A 16,049-nucleotide genomic window follows, 5' to 3' on the forward strand; every position below is an offset into this window, starting at 1 on the left:
GAGGGCTTAAGTGCCACGGTACGCAACATGAAATATTTGTCGGAATAAAGCAATCACATTTCGGAGAGGACTCGAGTTGCATCGCCGCCCGTTCTTTCTAATAACTGTGGGTGGATGTTTTGATGTGTTGTTTTTTCTCCTTCCGAGGCATAGCCCTCCTCGTAGCTAAGCTATCCTTCCAGAGCGGGTTCTGTAATGAGGCTGGGCGTTGTCGTATAGCGGGGAGCTAACCTTCATTAATAGCATACGGCAAAAAAAACAACACAGGCTTTGATGTGCAGATTCACTACGCCGCGGCCACGGCCGCCGTTTGTTTTGTACTACACGCACGCCCCTCTGTACTGCCGGCTTAGAGCTAACCGAGAGCCGTGTTTCGCCCGTGGCTAATACGTGCGCAGCTTACAGCGCCGGGTCTGGGCATAATTCATGACACACCGCATTAGCGCCGAGCCGCGGCGCGTCCGCGCACCTCCGCAAGCCCCCGCGCCGCGTACCTCTATTGTGGCTGACCGCGCGACGCGGGCTGTGAAGTCACTGTGTTCCCTTCTGTGCTGCGGTTTGCCTCGCACGAAAACACACAGGAGCAATGTCACGAGGCGCCTCGTTCAGCGCACAACAGTGACGCACAACTTGAGACACAACGCAACGCAACACGGTGACCTGGCGGCAGTGGCGGCGGCGGCGGCGTAACCACCGCGGGCCAACGTACGGGCAGACCCTGCTCTTGAGCGATGCGTTCTGCCGCGCCCTCTCATTGAGAGCCTGGTTAGTCTTAAAGGAGACGGAAATGATGTGTAATTACGGAGGTAATAATACCATTTATTAAAGATAGCGCGTTGTCCTCGCTGAGCGCGGCATCCGTCAGCTGAGCGAGCGAGGGCGATCAGAGTGTAGCGGGAGTCATCAAGGCGTGAAATCAGGGGAATCTTACCGCAACAAAGTGATATTTTTCATGCAGCGTTTGGGGGACAAAGGAGGAGGCTGCTCAAGTCTGCGGCTGCCTCCTACTTTAATTAAAATAGTTCACTGAATCCCCCTCCTCTTCACCCTCCTCCCCTCGCTCCCTTTTTCAATATCTCTCGTTTTCTCTCCCTCAATGTCTCCCCCCCCCCCTCTCTCTCTCTCTCTCTCTCTCTCTTACCCTCTCTTTCTCTCTCTCTCAGGACAAACCATATGTCTATCGGCCTACGTAGGGATCACACTGTTCCCCGCCTAACCTGCCGCAATGTTTAGTCAAGCGATTGCTTTATATCGCAAACTGTTTTCCTCTCTGCACGCCTCCCTTCCCCTGCTCCACTTCAGGGAAAGGTGTTTGAAAGCAGGGATATACCGAGATTAGACCCAGTGTAAACCCTTTTCTAGACGTTGTGCTTGATCCATCGCAGAGACACCCGGGCTATACATATGCCCCAGACGCTGTAAGAAGCTGCGTTCGGTGGATCTGGGTGGGACTGATTGTGCACTTAGACCGGTGGAAAAATGAAAAATGTTGTTGATTTATCCGGTGGTCATCGTTTTGTGGAGTCATTTCACGGCCACGGACACAGACTATTTCACAGCAGGCCCGATGGTTTGTGACGGTGTTAATGTTCGGGGTGGGCGCGCACGGGGGGGGGGGACAGACAGACAGGTGAACCAGGAGGTGAAGTTCTGTACTAGGATTTTGTTTGTGTGCAAAAATATACTGAGGTAATTACAATGTGTCCGTGGAGGGAGGGGGGGAGGGAGGAAGAGTAGTGGGAGCCTTCCAAATATCTTCTGCTCTGTGTACTCTGTTTGCGGTAAGGCGCTTCAGGAAGGGTGCATTAATTAACGGTAATAAATGCATGACTCGGCAGGAAATAATGTATGGATTAATGCATAGTATGCTATGAACTCCTGAGGTTCCCCGTGAAGAGATAATAAATAATAATGTTAAATGATTACAAATTACTATTGATTATCTGAGTTGCTATTAATTAACATGTTGACTTAATAAGTTACACTTTATCCTACAATTAAAAAAATATATAAATAATATACCTGGGGATTCATATATTGATCCCACACATTGAAGTATTCATTCCACAATACTTTTCTTTGCAATTAGATATTCATCTGTATTCTGTTTAATGCTAATTCACTAACGCAAAGTTTTAAGTCAACGCATTAATTAATTTTGTGAATATTTGGAGCCTCAAGAGTTATGCTTTAACTCATACATTAATGTATGATGGAGCCATGCTCATTTGTTAATCCGTGGTGCACTGGTTTGACTGGTATGCGACGAAGAAACCCTTTTACAATGCGTTACCATTTTCTCTTTGTTTTGCATATATATATATATTTGTACTTTAAGTAAGAATGGTGGGGATGTGGAAGGAGGCTCCGCGAGGTGTGGTCCAGCCTTCCAGGGCTACACCTGCACCAGAAACAATGCTTCTTCCTCCTCCACATCTGGACCAAACCCTCCTCCTAACCCCCCAGCTGTCTCCTCTCCTCCTCCTCCTCCTGCTCCTCCTCCTCCTGCTCCTCCTCCTCCTCCTCCTCCTCCTGCTCCACCTCCTCCTCCTCCTGCTCTCCTCCTGCTCCTCCTCCTCCTCCTCCTCCTCCTCTCCGGGCCTCCAGCCTCCAGCCTCTAGCCGGAGGGCAGGTAGGGCATCTCGTTGTGGTAGTTGTAGTCCGGGCACACCTTCTGCACCAGGCGGTAGTCCGTGCTGTAGAAGGAGATGTAGATGCAGATGACCTTGAAGGGCTTTGGAGCAGATCCAGGACACGTGGCTCTGGGTCTGCTCCTGGAAGCAGGTCTTGGACGGTCCGTAGTTGCACAGCGAGGTGCGCTTGCTGCGGTCCACCTTCTCGTAGTCCACCCGGCAGTTGAAGATCTTGGAGTCCTTGGGGTAGACGACGCTCTGGCGCTCCAGGTCGAACTCCACCGCCTTGACGGGCGGCACCAGGCTGACCGAGATGTTGCCCTGGCCCGTGGAGTTGTGGCGGAAGTACACGCTGAAGGTGCCGTTGCCGTGGTCCACGATCTTGCCGGTGATGAGCAGGTTGAGGCGCACCGTCTTGATGTTGGAGTAGAAGTCGCCCCAGCCGAACATCTTCTTGAACTTGCCCCGTCTTGACGATGGGCCGCCGCTTGACGCGGGACCCCGAGGCGTCGGGCTTGAGCAGGTCGCTGCCCAGCATTTCCAGAACTCCTGCTTGGAGAACTCCTGCTTGGCGAAGGGCACGGGCGTGCGGTAGGGCAGCTCCAGGGAGGTGGCGTTGGCCGCCCGGCTCTTGCTCTGCAGCATCCAGCGGCTCAGCGGGGAGACCTGACTGTGCCCCCCGCCCAGGAACCCCACCGTCTCGGACGACTCGTCCGCCGCCGGAGGGTGGGCCTTCGGGCCCCGGGAGACGGAGTCCTCGTGGGCCAGGGCGAACTGCAGAGCGGAGAGGGAGGGAGGGAGGGGAGGGAGAAGGAGGAGAAGGAGGGAGGAGGAGGGAGGAGGAGAGGGAGGGAGACGGTGAGAGACATGTGGGAGGAGACGGAGGGACGGAGAGAGAGAGAGGAGAGAGTGAGAGGAGAGAGAGAGGAGGAGAGAGAGAGAGAGAGAGAGAGGAGAGAGAGAGAGAGAGAGAGAGAGAGAGAGAGAGAGAGAGAGAGAGAGAGAGAGGAGAGAGAGAGAGAGAGAGAGGGAGGGAGGGAGGGAGGAGGGAGGGAGGGAGGGAGGGAGGGAGGGGAGAGAGAGGGAGACGGTGAGCGACATGTGGGAGAGACGGAGGGAGGGGGGAGGATTAGGAAGGGAGACGGGGAGGGGAGAGAAAAAGAGAGAATTGAGAGAGAAGGGAGGAAGGGAGGGAGGGAGAGAGAGAGACGGATGGAAGCAGACAGAGGGATGGAGAGAAAGAGATGAAAGAGAGAGGGAGGGATAGAAAGAGAAAGGGAGGGAGGGAACGAGGAGAGACAGAACGAGAGAAGGTAGGAGAAAATTAGGGTGATGGGTGGGGCAAGAGATGAGAGGAGAGGTAGGAATGATTAGCTGAAGAAAATAAAGCGAGAACTGAGCAACTTCTAGATTGAATCAATACTTGATTTACTGCTCACATCCCTTGTGGTTCTACCCCGTTCTCTAACCACATTTGTATGCATATACCTTTTTATATATTTGGCTATATATATACTTTTATTACGCTTCTTTCATTTCCTTGGCATGGAGAGAGAATCCTAGCATATCCGACTGCTCCATCTCAATGAAAAGTGCCTTCTGAACTGTGGCTCTCCCAGTGTCACCTCGGAAAAATGAAATATTTCTAGCTGAAGATTTGAAAAAAAAGACCACATTCTCTTTAAGAAACTAATTTCTAACGGCTGGGACTGACAGCTCAATCAATATTTGTGAGTATAAGGCAATTTTCTCCGAAAGGGCTAGAGTTGAAAAAAGGGTACGCCGTCATTAAGCAATGCTCTCACGGATTGTTTTCACAAACCTTGAGTGACAGGGAGATTTATGGCTTTATGGAACGCTTCTCTGTGGCTTGAAGACTTAATGAAGGTGGATTGATTGTGCGGTTCCCCCCCGAGAACAGCTTTTTCGCCGAGCTTCCCAGAAAAATCCAACCCAGCCAATCCGTCTCCCTGCCCTCTCGACTCAACACACTCCACACAGAGCAGTCAGGGTCACTGGAGCCTCGGACCGTTCCATTACGTTGTTTACACGCGTGATGCGATGGACCTGGGGGCGGCTTAGTTCAGAACCTGGGCACAACGCGATCGATGGCTGGTTTGGATGAACGATGGGAAGTCATCTGCAGAAGTGAAACATCTGCATTTGTTTACAGCCCTTGGGGTGACACTGTGTTTAGCTGTGTAGTAAATGAGCTAGTCATGTGATGGTATCGGATCGGGCATAGACGTGCGTACATACTCAACGTTGCCCGATTTAAGGCAGAATCGGAGGAATTTCGATACCAGTGTCGAGGAATTTCCGATACTGCTATCGGTATCGGAACAACTCTACAAAAAATGGGACAATCTCGGACAATGATATTGATCGTGGAAATTGGAAGATTCAAATATGTTGGCAGAGGTGAACCACCCTGAACAAACACTGAAAAAGTGAAATCCACAAAGACCCGAAAGGGAGAACCTTTTCCTTACTGGGATAGTGTGTTGCTGTGGTAAAGTGCTTGGCGGCTGTGCTCCTCGTAAATGATTAGGCGGCACGTGTTGTTTGTCACCTGTCTGACGTGCTTCAGACTCCACGTAATGGGAACAATATGTTATGTCAATTATGTCAATCTGTAGAAGCGCGGAAAGGGAGAGGGAGAGAGAGAGAGAGAGCGAGCGTGCAAACTAGCAGGCGAGCTACTGGAAGCAATTTAGTCAATTTCACCAGATTTATGAGGTGTGTGTGTGCGTGTGTGTGTGTGTGTGTGTGTGTGTGTGTGTGTGTGTGTGTGTGTGTGTGTGTGTGTGTGTGTGTGTGTGTGTGTGTGTGCGTGTGTCTGTGTGTGTGTGTGTGTGTGTGTGTGTGTGTGTGTGTGTGTGTGTGTGGGAGATTTTGCAATCCCGATGTGTTGGTTCATGTATCTCTGTTTATGTGGTGCCATTTCAGTGTATTTTGTCATTTTGTGGGCCCTCATGTTAAACGGATTCCTCTGTCTGTTTTATCAATTTCATCTGTGTGCCTGTCTCTGTGTGTCCATGCAGGTTTGTGTGTCTGTGTGTAGACTGTTATGCATGAGTGAAATGTATTTGGTATGCAAGTCTGTGTCTTACCATGTATGTGTGTGTGTTTGGGAGAGAGAGAGATAGATAGAAAGTGTGTGTGTGCACGTGTTTCTCTGCATAATGTGTGTATATGTTTCTGGATGATTTTTTTTCGTGTTTTTGCATGTGTTCGTTTCTGCTTCTGGATGCGTGTTTCTGCGTGTCTTTGCTTTTGCATTTGTGTGTGTGTGTGTGTGTGTGTGTTTCTGCATCAGTGCGTGCATGTGTTTGTCTGCACGTGTGTGTCTGCATGTGTGTGTGTGTGTGGGATACATAATGCATGTTCCTCTGATCATCCACTGTGTCTCCCACTGCCACTGCTTTCCAGCCGGGCTTAGCCGGGATTATTAAGTCTTTCTCATTCTTATTCCGATTTAGGCCGCTTTCTTTCCCCCCGACATAAATCAGATCTGTTTTACTTGGCGCACCACTCAGTCGGCCGTATTGATTCCCCGCCTCTGAAAAAAAAAAAAAAGCGTGTATTTTGTTTCACAAACGGCGTGACTGAAATGTGCGAGTGGCCGTCTCTGAAGTGAAGTCCCCCCCCCTCCTCCCCGTCTCAGCGGTCTGTGGTTCTCTCAGCGGGCCTAGGCGCTCCTCTCTCCCCCCCCCCCCCCCCCCCCCCCCCCCCCGCCCCGCCTGCCTGCCCCCCCGCGGTGCGGATCATCAAACCCCTCCCTCCCGCAGCAGGTGGTCCGAACAAGGCCGCCCTCAGATCTCCCATCCCCGACTCGTTACGAACAGAACTCCACTCCCCCCCGAGGGAATCCAGGCTCGCTGGAGATGGGCTGCAGAATGTCTTCCCCGTGACCCCCTCTCCCTCCTGAGGCAGGGGGATTGGGGGGGGGGGGGGTTTGACGTTTGATGACACGTCCTCTTATTCCCCCGCGCTGTCTGGTGGCTCCGGTTTGATGCCTCCCCCCGCTGCCTGCTGGGCGCGCAGGGAAGCTGCTCTTCCTCTCGGCTCCCGGGGAACCACTTAGGCTCTGCTGCAGCGCGGGGCCTTCAGCGTTCACAGGGCTGCTGGCTGGGGGGGGGGGGTGGTGGAGGTGGTGGGGGTGGTGGTTGAGGTGGTGGTGGTGGAGGTGGTGGTGGTGGTGGTGGTGGTGGCTGGTGGTGGGGGTGGAGGTGGTGGTGGTGGCTGGTGGGGGTGGAGGTGGTGGAGGTGGCTGGTGGGGGTGGAGGTGGTGGTGGTGTTGGTGGAGGTGGTGGATTTGGTGGTGGTGGTGAGGCTGGTGCTGCTGGTGGTGGTGGAGCTGGTGGTGGTGGTGGCTGGTGCGGGTGGAGGTGGTGGTGGTAGCTGGTGGGGGTGGTGGTGTGGTGGAGGTGGTGCTGGTGTTGGTGGAGGAGGTGGTGGAGGTGGTGGTGGTGGTGGTGGTGGAGGTGGTGGCGATGGATGAGGTGGAGGTTGTGGTGGTGGTGCTGATGGTGCTGCTGGTGGTGGTGGTGCTGATGGTGCTGCTGGTGGTGGTGGTGCTGGTGGTGGTGGTTGGTGGTGGTGGTGGTGGTGGTGGTGGTGTTGGCGATGCGTCCTCATTTCGATGAACCTGCCCCTTGCCCCTCTTCCCCCCCATCACCCCCTCACCAGCCATACTCATCCTGATGGACTCTCAGAACTTAGCCCCAACAATGTGTGCGCCTCAGGTTTTTCCAGCGGATAATTCGCCCCTAATGGCGTCTTTGCATTGCCTTTGTATGTATTCTCGCCTCGCCTTAATATTGTAGTGAACGCACCTTAAGGTAGAACCCAATCAGCTCCTCTATTCCCTAGAGGTCGCCCTGGCCGCTCGCCAGCAGCCTCGGTAATAAACCATCGCCCCTAGCACAGGTTTATAGGTTTGATCAACGATCATACTAAATCATTCTTAATATGAACTAATGGCTTCTGAGTATTTGATTCACCCACACACACACACGCACACACACACGCACACACACACACACGCAGACAGGCAGACACAGACAGACGGATACAACCCCCCCCCCCCCCACGCACGCACGCACGCACGCACGCACGCACACGCACACACGCACACACGCACACACGCACACACAATCAGTTTGTGAAAGGAGGGACTAGCCCTCTGAGATGGAAAATTTCCTGATTTGTTTTAAAGAAAACAAAGTGAACACAAATCACTGTTTCGGAAAGAAACAACTGTTTGGTGATTAAGTAATGCATCAACCATGTATCGTTGTGTTTTCTTACTGTCTGTAGGCGGGTAAATCACTTCTCTGAGATTTGCAGGGGAATCCCATACAGTGAGCAAAATGAAAAACCCAGAAAAAGATTCCTTCGCAGATGGTGTCCTTTTCTTTTGTAGTTTTAAACATGCCGTTAAAATGCAATTATGCAAATAACAATGTTCTGGATAGGGGCGTTAAAGTGACATTACCATAAATAGTATGACATATTTATATAGGCGTAAACGATGATGTCAAAGTTATATCAGCGGTCTCGTTAAAGGTGCAAATGCCTGAACGGGATTGAGATAAGGGAAGGTGTGAGAGTATAATGAGACCTTACGATTTTATAAATGTAGGTTTGCATGGCAGAAATTATGACAGCACGTTAATTTAAATATTTGTATAAGGACAGTTCTGCCACCACTCATTAAAGCAAAAGTAAGCCAACGCTAAACTGAAGATGCTCAAACAACGTGTAGAGCGCCATCTCTGGTGGAACCAGGGAACTGCGACCATTGATCCTGACAAAGTTCAACTCGCCAATCAACAGCAATTGTATGGGACTTGTTTGTTCTTCGGCATATTCGATATCGGTGCTCCATTGCCTAGGTTTCTTCTTCAGTTACAGATCACCCAGACATCACCTAGACACAGACAACCTCCTCTCTACATTCTACATCTCAAATCTTCACAGCTTTGACCAAAACTAAATTTGAATAAACAACATCAGATTAGACTCAACTTTATCGCCAGTGCAATGAAAGACGCGGTGCGATGCGATGATCTCTCCACCCATAGACCGCGGAACCGGCCGGGCCAGGGGGGCCGTGGCCCGGGTAACTTTTTGAAATGATTATTAAAAAAAGAAATGAATGTTGGCCTGCAAGTTTTTTTTTCAACTCAAAACCTGTCGACAAGATCAAACTTAAACACAACCCATGCTGTAATAATTTAATCAAGCGTATTTCTAAACCAATATTGTTCACGTCACACGTCATGCATGAATGTTGCAAAATGTAGACCTATAACTGCGCAGCACTGAAAATCGCGCGAAAGAAGTAGAACTAGTGATTGTGGTAGACTGCAGAGATTGTTCGTGGCGTGGATTGGAATATCAAAATGAAAAGGCACAAAACCATTTTTGAATACTTCGACCAGCGTGATTTCGGAGTAGTGGTGGACATTGAGAGGCTACTAGTGACAGCTGGAACGGGGATGAGGTGACACTCCCATCATCCATTACGTCTCTCTACAAAGATTTTGACTTTGATCAACTCTCCGCACAGTTGCGCATGTTGCCAGACACGATTAAGACATCTGCACTTCAAAATGACAAACTGTCAGTGAGAGTAATAAGCAATGCAATGAATGCTGTTCCTGTCGCAAAAGACCTGCTGCCCGAAGTACACAAACTTCTGAAACTTTTTTTCACCATCCCAGTCAGTACGGCATCAGCAGAGCGTTCGTTTTCCACACTTCGTCGACTGAAATCATACCTCCGATCCACAATGACACAAAAAAGACTGAATGACTTGATGAACTGCATATTCACCGTGACATTCTGGAGGACCATCGACATGACAGCCATCGCTAAGGAGTTCGTGCAGGCCAATGACAGACGCAGGCAGGCCTTTGGGAAGTTTTAAGCGTAGGTCAATGGTTTTATTAGCACCGCCGTGTGCACTCTTCTTTGTTCAATGTTTTTATACTGCATTGTACTGATACAAGTGAGTTTATGTTGAGTTAACATCTTACTGTGGTGCTTTTGTTGTGTATTGTTGGCTGATTGAGCATTTTATTCTGCACAGTTATGTGCTGGCATGTTGTGGCTTAAGTCATGACCATTGATTCATCTATGTAGGCTAGCCTTCTGTGCTGTGTTGACTGTTTTGGCAATTTGCGCACTTCTGTGCTGGCATATTTGGACTTGGGTTATTAGTGTTGTTGCTGTTTGGACATTTAAAGTAAAATCATCCTGGCAAAGTGATGTGCATTCTCTCTCTCTCTCTCTCTCTCTCTCTCTCTCGCTCTCTCTCTCGCTCTCTCTCTAGTACTGGTACAAGCAAGCAGTTTCAGTTGCGTTACCACCGAGGTACCTTTCTTGTGCATTTTATTCTGCGCTGTTCTGTGCTGGCTGACGTGACTGATGGCATTACGTGCGTGTCCTCGTATACCGTGCATAGCCTTGGCTATGGATAATGTCGGACCTAAAATGTTGGTGACCCCCTCTTGCGATTGTGGCCCCCCCTTGTTCAAACACGTTCCGCGGTCTATGTCTCCACCTGATAGTGCAGAGCAGCGTCAACAGGGAGTGATCGATGACCATGAACGACGCTGAATGAACCGCCTTCGAGGAACACACGGGACCACGGTAAAGCCAGCGGTTATGAAAGCTCTGCAGGCCGCAGGTTCGAGTCCAGCGAGCCGTCCCTAAGGTATACCACACCACATGTACACACACCCGCCGTGCAAAGCCTTCTCCCTAACTGATAACTCTCCGTGAGGGAATATGTTGTTGTTGTGTTGTATGGCACCAGGATGCGTTGCCGAGTGTGGGCGAGGGACATCGGGGCTGGGAGAGAGGAGCGGTATAGGGCCTGTATGGATTTAGGCCGGTTCCGCTGGCGTCTGTCGCGAGTGCTAAGTGAGTCAGGGAGTCGGGGGGGGGGAGGGGGAGGGGAGAGAGAGGCTCGGGCCGCGGCGCTTTGGAGACCGTGAGTCACTCAGACCTCCGCAACGCCAGCCCCAAGCCTCTGCTGCATGGAGATGCTCCGTGTGTGTGTCGGTGTGTGCACACACACGGAGTACGCATTCGCATATGGTGTGCACGTCTTTGTAAGCAGTGTGTGTGTGTGTGTGTGTGTGTGTGTGTGTGTGTTCACACGCACTCGCATATATCTGTGTGTGTGTGTGTGTGTGTGTGTGTGTGTGTGTGTGCACACTCACATATGTTCCCGTGATCAGATTTGTATGCTCACACACATACATGTGTTTGGCGTGTGTGTGCATTTGCACCATTTTGCATGTTTTTCTAAAGCGCTGTGTGCATTTGTGTCCGTGCTTGTGTGCGTGAGAGTGAGAGAGACAGAGAGGGAGAGAGAGGGTGTGTGCATGCATGCACTACTCACACGCACGTGCATTCCGTGCGTGCGTGAGTGTGTGCGTGTGCGATTGTGCTAACGGGCGCGTGTGCAGTCGGAGGCGACGGGTATTCTCTTAAGCTGCCTGTTTTCACCAGCAATAATCAGGCCATTAAAGTGACAGGTACAGTTTTAACCCTTCTGTCCCCTGAGGGCCCGTACCGCTTATTGCCGCGACGCAGCGCGGGCCCCAGCAGGGGGCGGGGTCTTCCCGGCCAGCGTGATTGCGCTGGTGCAGGAGCAGCGAAGGCAAGCGCCGAGGTCAGCGTTTATTTCCTTTGTGTGTGAAGTAGACGAACTGCTCTTGATTCACACCCGCAGCGCACGCCTTCCTGTAGTGTGTGTGGTGTGTGTGTGTGTGTGTGTGTCTGTGGGCGTGTGCATGTGTGTCTGTCAGTGTGTGTGTGTGTGTGTGTGTGTGTGTGTGTGTGTGTCTGTCTCCATGCGTGTGTGTGAGGTTACAGGGTTGATCTCAGAGAGGTGTGTGTGTGTGTGTGTGTGTGTGTGTGTGTGTGTGTGTGTGTGTGTGTGTGTGTGTGTGTGTGTGTGTGTGTGTGTGTGTGTGTGTGTGTGTGTGTGTGTGTGTGTGTGTGTGTGTGTGTGTCCGTCAGTGAGCGTGTGTGTGTGTTTGTCTGTCAGTGTGTGTGTGTGTCTGTCTCATGCGTGTGTGAGGTCACAGGGGTTGATCTCAGAGAGGTGTGTGTGTGTCCATGCGTATGTGTGAGGTTACGGGGTTGATCTCGGAGAGCTGGTGTGTGTGTGTGTGTGTGTGTGTCTCCATGCGTGTGTGTGAGGTTATGGGGGGATTGATGAGCTCCATAAGCGCTCCGGTTGTCCTCAAGCTGTGGAGATGAGATCCTCGTCGGCCGACGTGACGGATCCCTTTTAATTAAAGGGTGCCCAGACTCCTGAACTGTTCCTCCACGTGTCACCGTTTCATTTCCTTCATTTCTCTTTCCTCCTTTCCTTCCCTTTCTCTCCTTCTTCCTTGAGACTCTCTCCGTCTGCGTCTGGGAATGCCCACTGCAGGAGCCCTCCCCGCTGCACCATTAGAGTCTGGAGACGCCACAGTCTCAGCACTAATTATTCCACCGGCTCGCGGGGGCAACTAAGGGAGGAGAGCGGAGCGAGGCAGGAGCGAGAGAGAGAGAGAGAGAGAGAGGAGAGAGAGAGAGAGAGAGAGCAGAGAGAGAGAGGAGAGAGAGAGAGAGAGAGAGAGAGAGAGAGAGGAGAGAGAGAGAGAGAGAGGGAGGAGAGAGAGAGAGTGAGAGAGAGTGAGAGAGAGAGAAGAGTGACTGTGAGAGTGCGAGAGACGGAGAGAGAGGAACAGAGTGAGTGAGAGAAAGCGAGTGAGTTTGAGAGAGAGGCAGAGAGAGAGAGAGAAGAGAGAGTGAGAGACGGCGAGAGAGAGGTAATTTCACAAGAAACAAGCCGTTTGACTCCTAATGAATAATTTACGCCGGCTTCAAGGAGGTCATCCGCTCTCAAGATCTACGGCGCGTAAAATGAACATATTGCATTGAGCCATTATTTTTCTCTCTCTCTCTCTCTCTTTCTCTCTCTGTGTATCTGTCTCTCTCTCTCTCCCTTTCTCTAGCTCTCTCTCAGTCTCTCTCTCTGTTTCTCTCTCGGTCTCTCTCTCTCCTAGTCTCTTAGTCTCTCTCTCACTCTCAATCCTTCTTCTTTATTTTTTCCAATTTCTTTATTTTTTTTTTACTCCTCCTCCCTCCGGCCCCTTCCCTTCCCTTCCCTCCCCCTCCTCCCACCCTCCTCCCACCCTCCCCCGCCCCCCCAGCCTCCGACAGCTCATCTCGGACAGGTTGGCTCGCGTTGCCGCGGTCTCCACGGAGACGCTCCTCGTTCTGTATGCGGCGGGAGAAGCCTGCCGCCGAATTGGCTATCAAATTTTTACATTATACGATATCGACAAGGTGGGAGGGGGGGAGGCGGGCAGGGGGGGGGGGCGGTCACCGGAGCAGGTCCAGAGTGAGGATGGAGAATGTTGTGGGGGGGGGGGGATGGGGGGGTGGTGGATGAGAGAGAGAGAGAGGGGTCTCTCTCCAGGGAATGGAGAAACTACAGCTGTAGAGGATGAGGCGATCAAAGCTCTACTCCATCATGGACAGACCTCATGATGACACGACGTGTGCCACTAACTTCTGAAGCCGAGCGTGTAGACACGGCTCTCCCGGGCCCCACCGTGCGTTCATGTGTAGGGGGGGGCCTCTCGTCACTTTGTGGAGGGGACGGCGGTGAACGTGAGGGATCTCCATGACAGGAATTCAAAATCGATCTTGTGTGATTGCGTTCTCGATCACACAGACTATGTTTACATTTACATTCAGGGCGTTTAGCAGACTCTTTCATCCAAAGCGACTTACAATAACTGCATTTGTCAGAAGAAAGAGAAACAAAAATATATCGCTGTCGGTAGAGTAAAGAGGTTTATAGAGCCAAGTGGCAAGCACTGACAATCAATATAATGGGTAACCCATTCCCCGTACACGACAAAGATAGCTAGGATAAGATGCTGCACAATGCTAAGTAGTATTTTGAGCCAGGAAAAAACGTAATTTGAAGTGCCAGGAAAACATACAATAAATGCTTACATCAAGTGCCAGCCTATGTCTCTCAATGTGTGCAGGAGGTGTAGAACTACAGACAGAGCTGTACAATTCAGCCCAGAAATTGCAATAATCACACACAACGCAACACAACACAACACGATGGCCACTGAAGGACTGTTCCTGGTTCTATGGCTCCACATGCTTTCATGTGGTTCTGACGACAGCAGAACAATGGTTCTAAACGGTTTCAGCAGACCGCATCGTTCAACCGTTTGAGCGGTGAGTGCCGCAGAGTGAAGCCACTGAACACTGAAAAAGAAACACAAATCTCTTAGTTCTAAAAGTTTTTGCCATTGTCGTTTGCTCTTTCTCTTCTGTCCTCCGAAATGACATTCATGGCCTCGCGAAAAACAGAGGTGGAACGAGGCCGAGCCCTTACCGAATGCAGCAGGCAGCCTGATGTTTCCCCACTCCTAATGGTCGCACTGCATAGAAACCTCCACTCGAGAAGCAGTGTGTGTGTGTGTGTGTGTGTGTGTGTGTGTGTGTGTGTGTGTGTGTGTGTGTGTGTGTGTGTGTGTGTGTGTGTGTGTGTGTGTGTGTGTGTGTGTGTGTGTGTGTGTGTGTGTGTGTGTTCTACGGTTGACCATGGAATCACTCCTCCATCATTAAAAGCAAAAACACAGAATCTGAGCACATGCTGGCGAGCTCCACTCCACACGGTTGTTGGAGCTGAACAGGCTGTTTACAGATCCAGAAAGAATTGACAACACAAATGGACCACTGCTCTCTCTCTCTTCCGTCTCTCTGTTTTCTCTCTCTCTCTCTCTCTCTCTCGCCCTCTCTCTCATCTCTCTGTTTCGTGGTGTAACCCGTAGGTACTGCAGCTTAGGGGCCTGGACGCACAGAATGAGGTTGAATATCATATGGGAGAATCATTGGTCGGTTTGTGTTCCGATGGTGACGAAACGCATGACACAGCGAAAATAAGCAGCTTCCGGTAAAGAAATTCAAGGAGAAGTTCACGGACAAGGCTGGCAGGAAATGCTTATTGCCACTGGCCTCACAGGAAAATAAATAAATCCCAGCGTTGCGTCGTCCGTATTGTGATTGGTTGATCAAGGCCGGAGTCTGTGTGGGCTGTGGGGGGATTTAAACCGGTCACGTAACTGTCAGGTTGAGTTTCTTTTCTAAACGTGTTCTCAACCTCACGGCAGCCTCTCCTTTGCCTGTGACATCTTTGTTAAATGTGGTGTGTCTCCGTGGAAGGCTCTGTGCTGAGTAACTGTGTCCATCGGGGGGGGTCCTGTCCCCCACCTGGTCCCACGCCCACCTGGTCCCACGCCCACCTGGTCCCACCCCCACCTGGTCCCACCCCCACCTGGTCCCACCCCCACCTGGTCCCACGCCCACCTGGTCCCACCCCCACCTGGTCCCACCCCCCACCTGGTCCCATCCCCACCTGGTCCCACCCCCACCTGGTCCCATACCCACCTGGTCCCATCTGGTCCCACCCCCACCTGGTCCCACCCCCACCTGGTCCCACCCCCACCTGGTCCCACCCCCACCTGGTCCCACCCCCACCTGGTCAAACCCCCCACCTGGTCCCACCCCCACCTGGTCAAACCCCCCACCTGGTCCCACCCCTTCACCTGGTCCCACCCCCACCTGGTCCCACCCCCCACCTGGTCCCACCCCCACCTGGTCCCACCCCCAACTGGTCCCACCCCCACCTGGTCAAACCCCCCACCTGGTCCCACCCCTTCACCTGGTCCCACCCCCACCTGGTCCCACCCCCCACCTGGTCCCACCCCCACCTGGTCCCACCCCCAACTGGTCCCACCCCCACCTGGTCAAACCCCCCACCTGGTCCCACCCCTTCACCTGGTCCCACCCCTTCACCTGGTCCCACCCCCACCTGGTCCCACCTGGTCCCACCTGGTCCCTTCCCCACCTGGTCCCACCCCCACCCGGTCCCACCTGGCCCCACCCCCAATCTGGCCCCACCCCCTCACCTGGTCCCAGCCCTTCCCCTAGTCCCACCTGGTCCCACCTGGTCCAACCCCAACCTGGTCCCACCCAGCGAGGCTGATGTCCCACAGTCGTACCCGGACGCCTGGGTTCCGGCGTGTGGATCTCTGTGATCGCCCGCGGGCGCGAGCTCGGGGGAACGTTGCTATAATAAGAACGTATTGTTTGGAGAGAAACGGGCGTCACATCCTGTGTGACTGCCGGTCTCCGGTGTGGGAGCTCTCCGCTCCGCTCGAAACTCACGCGGCGTACCTTTTGGTGACGTCAACGTTTTCTATGGGGTTCAGCTCAGTTGTGTACGCTGTGTAGGATGTAGAGCGGGACGACTTGTGACCAGAAGGTTGCTAGTTTGATCACTGAACAAGACGCCTCTCCCTGACTGCTCCT

General features: G+C 52.2%; 2 protein-coding genes across 2 annotated transcripts; one reads left to right on the forward strand and one right to left on the reverse strand.

The window, feature by feature from the left end:
- Positions 1-2,508: 2,508 nt before the first annotated feature.
- Positions 2,509-3,422, reverse strand: LOC132474276 (neurexophilin-1; the record flags this gene model as incomplete). The annotated part of the gene is given in 4 exon segments (XM_060074873.1): positions 2,509-2,737; positions 2,739-3,098; positions 3,100-3,173; positions 3,176-3,422. Coding segments are annotated over 4 exon segments (801 nt in total), but the record flags the coding sequence as incomplete, so codon positions are not given.
- A 6,888-nt stretch (positions 3,423-10,310) lies between these two features.
- LOC132474282 (basic proline-rich protein-like) lies at positions 10,311-15,775 on the forward strand. Its single transcript, XM_060074883.1, has 3 exons — positions 10,311-10,332; positions 11,120-11,188; positions 14,901-15,775. Exons 1-3 carry the CDS (start codon positions 10,311-10,313, stop codon positions 15,773-15,775), a joined length of 966 nt encoding a protein of 321 aa, XP_059930866.1.
- The last annotated feature ends 274 nt before the right edge of the window (positions 15,776-16,049 follow it).

The sequence above is a fragment of the Gadus macrocephalus genome, chromosome 2 (genome assembly GCF_031168955.1).
Source record: "Gadus macrocephalus chromosome 2, ASM3116895v1".
In the NCBI taxonomy this organism is placed as follows: Eukaryota; Metazoa; Chordata; class Actinopteri; order Gadiformes; family Gadidae; genus Gadus; species Gadus macrocephalus.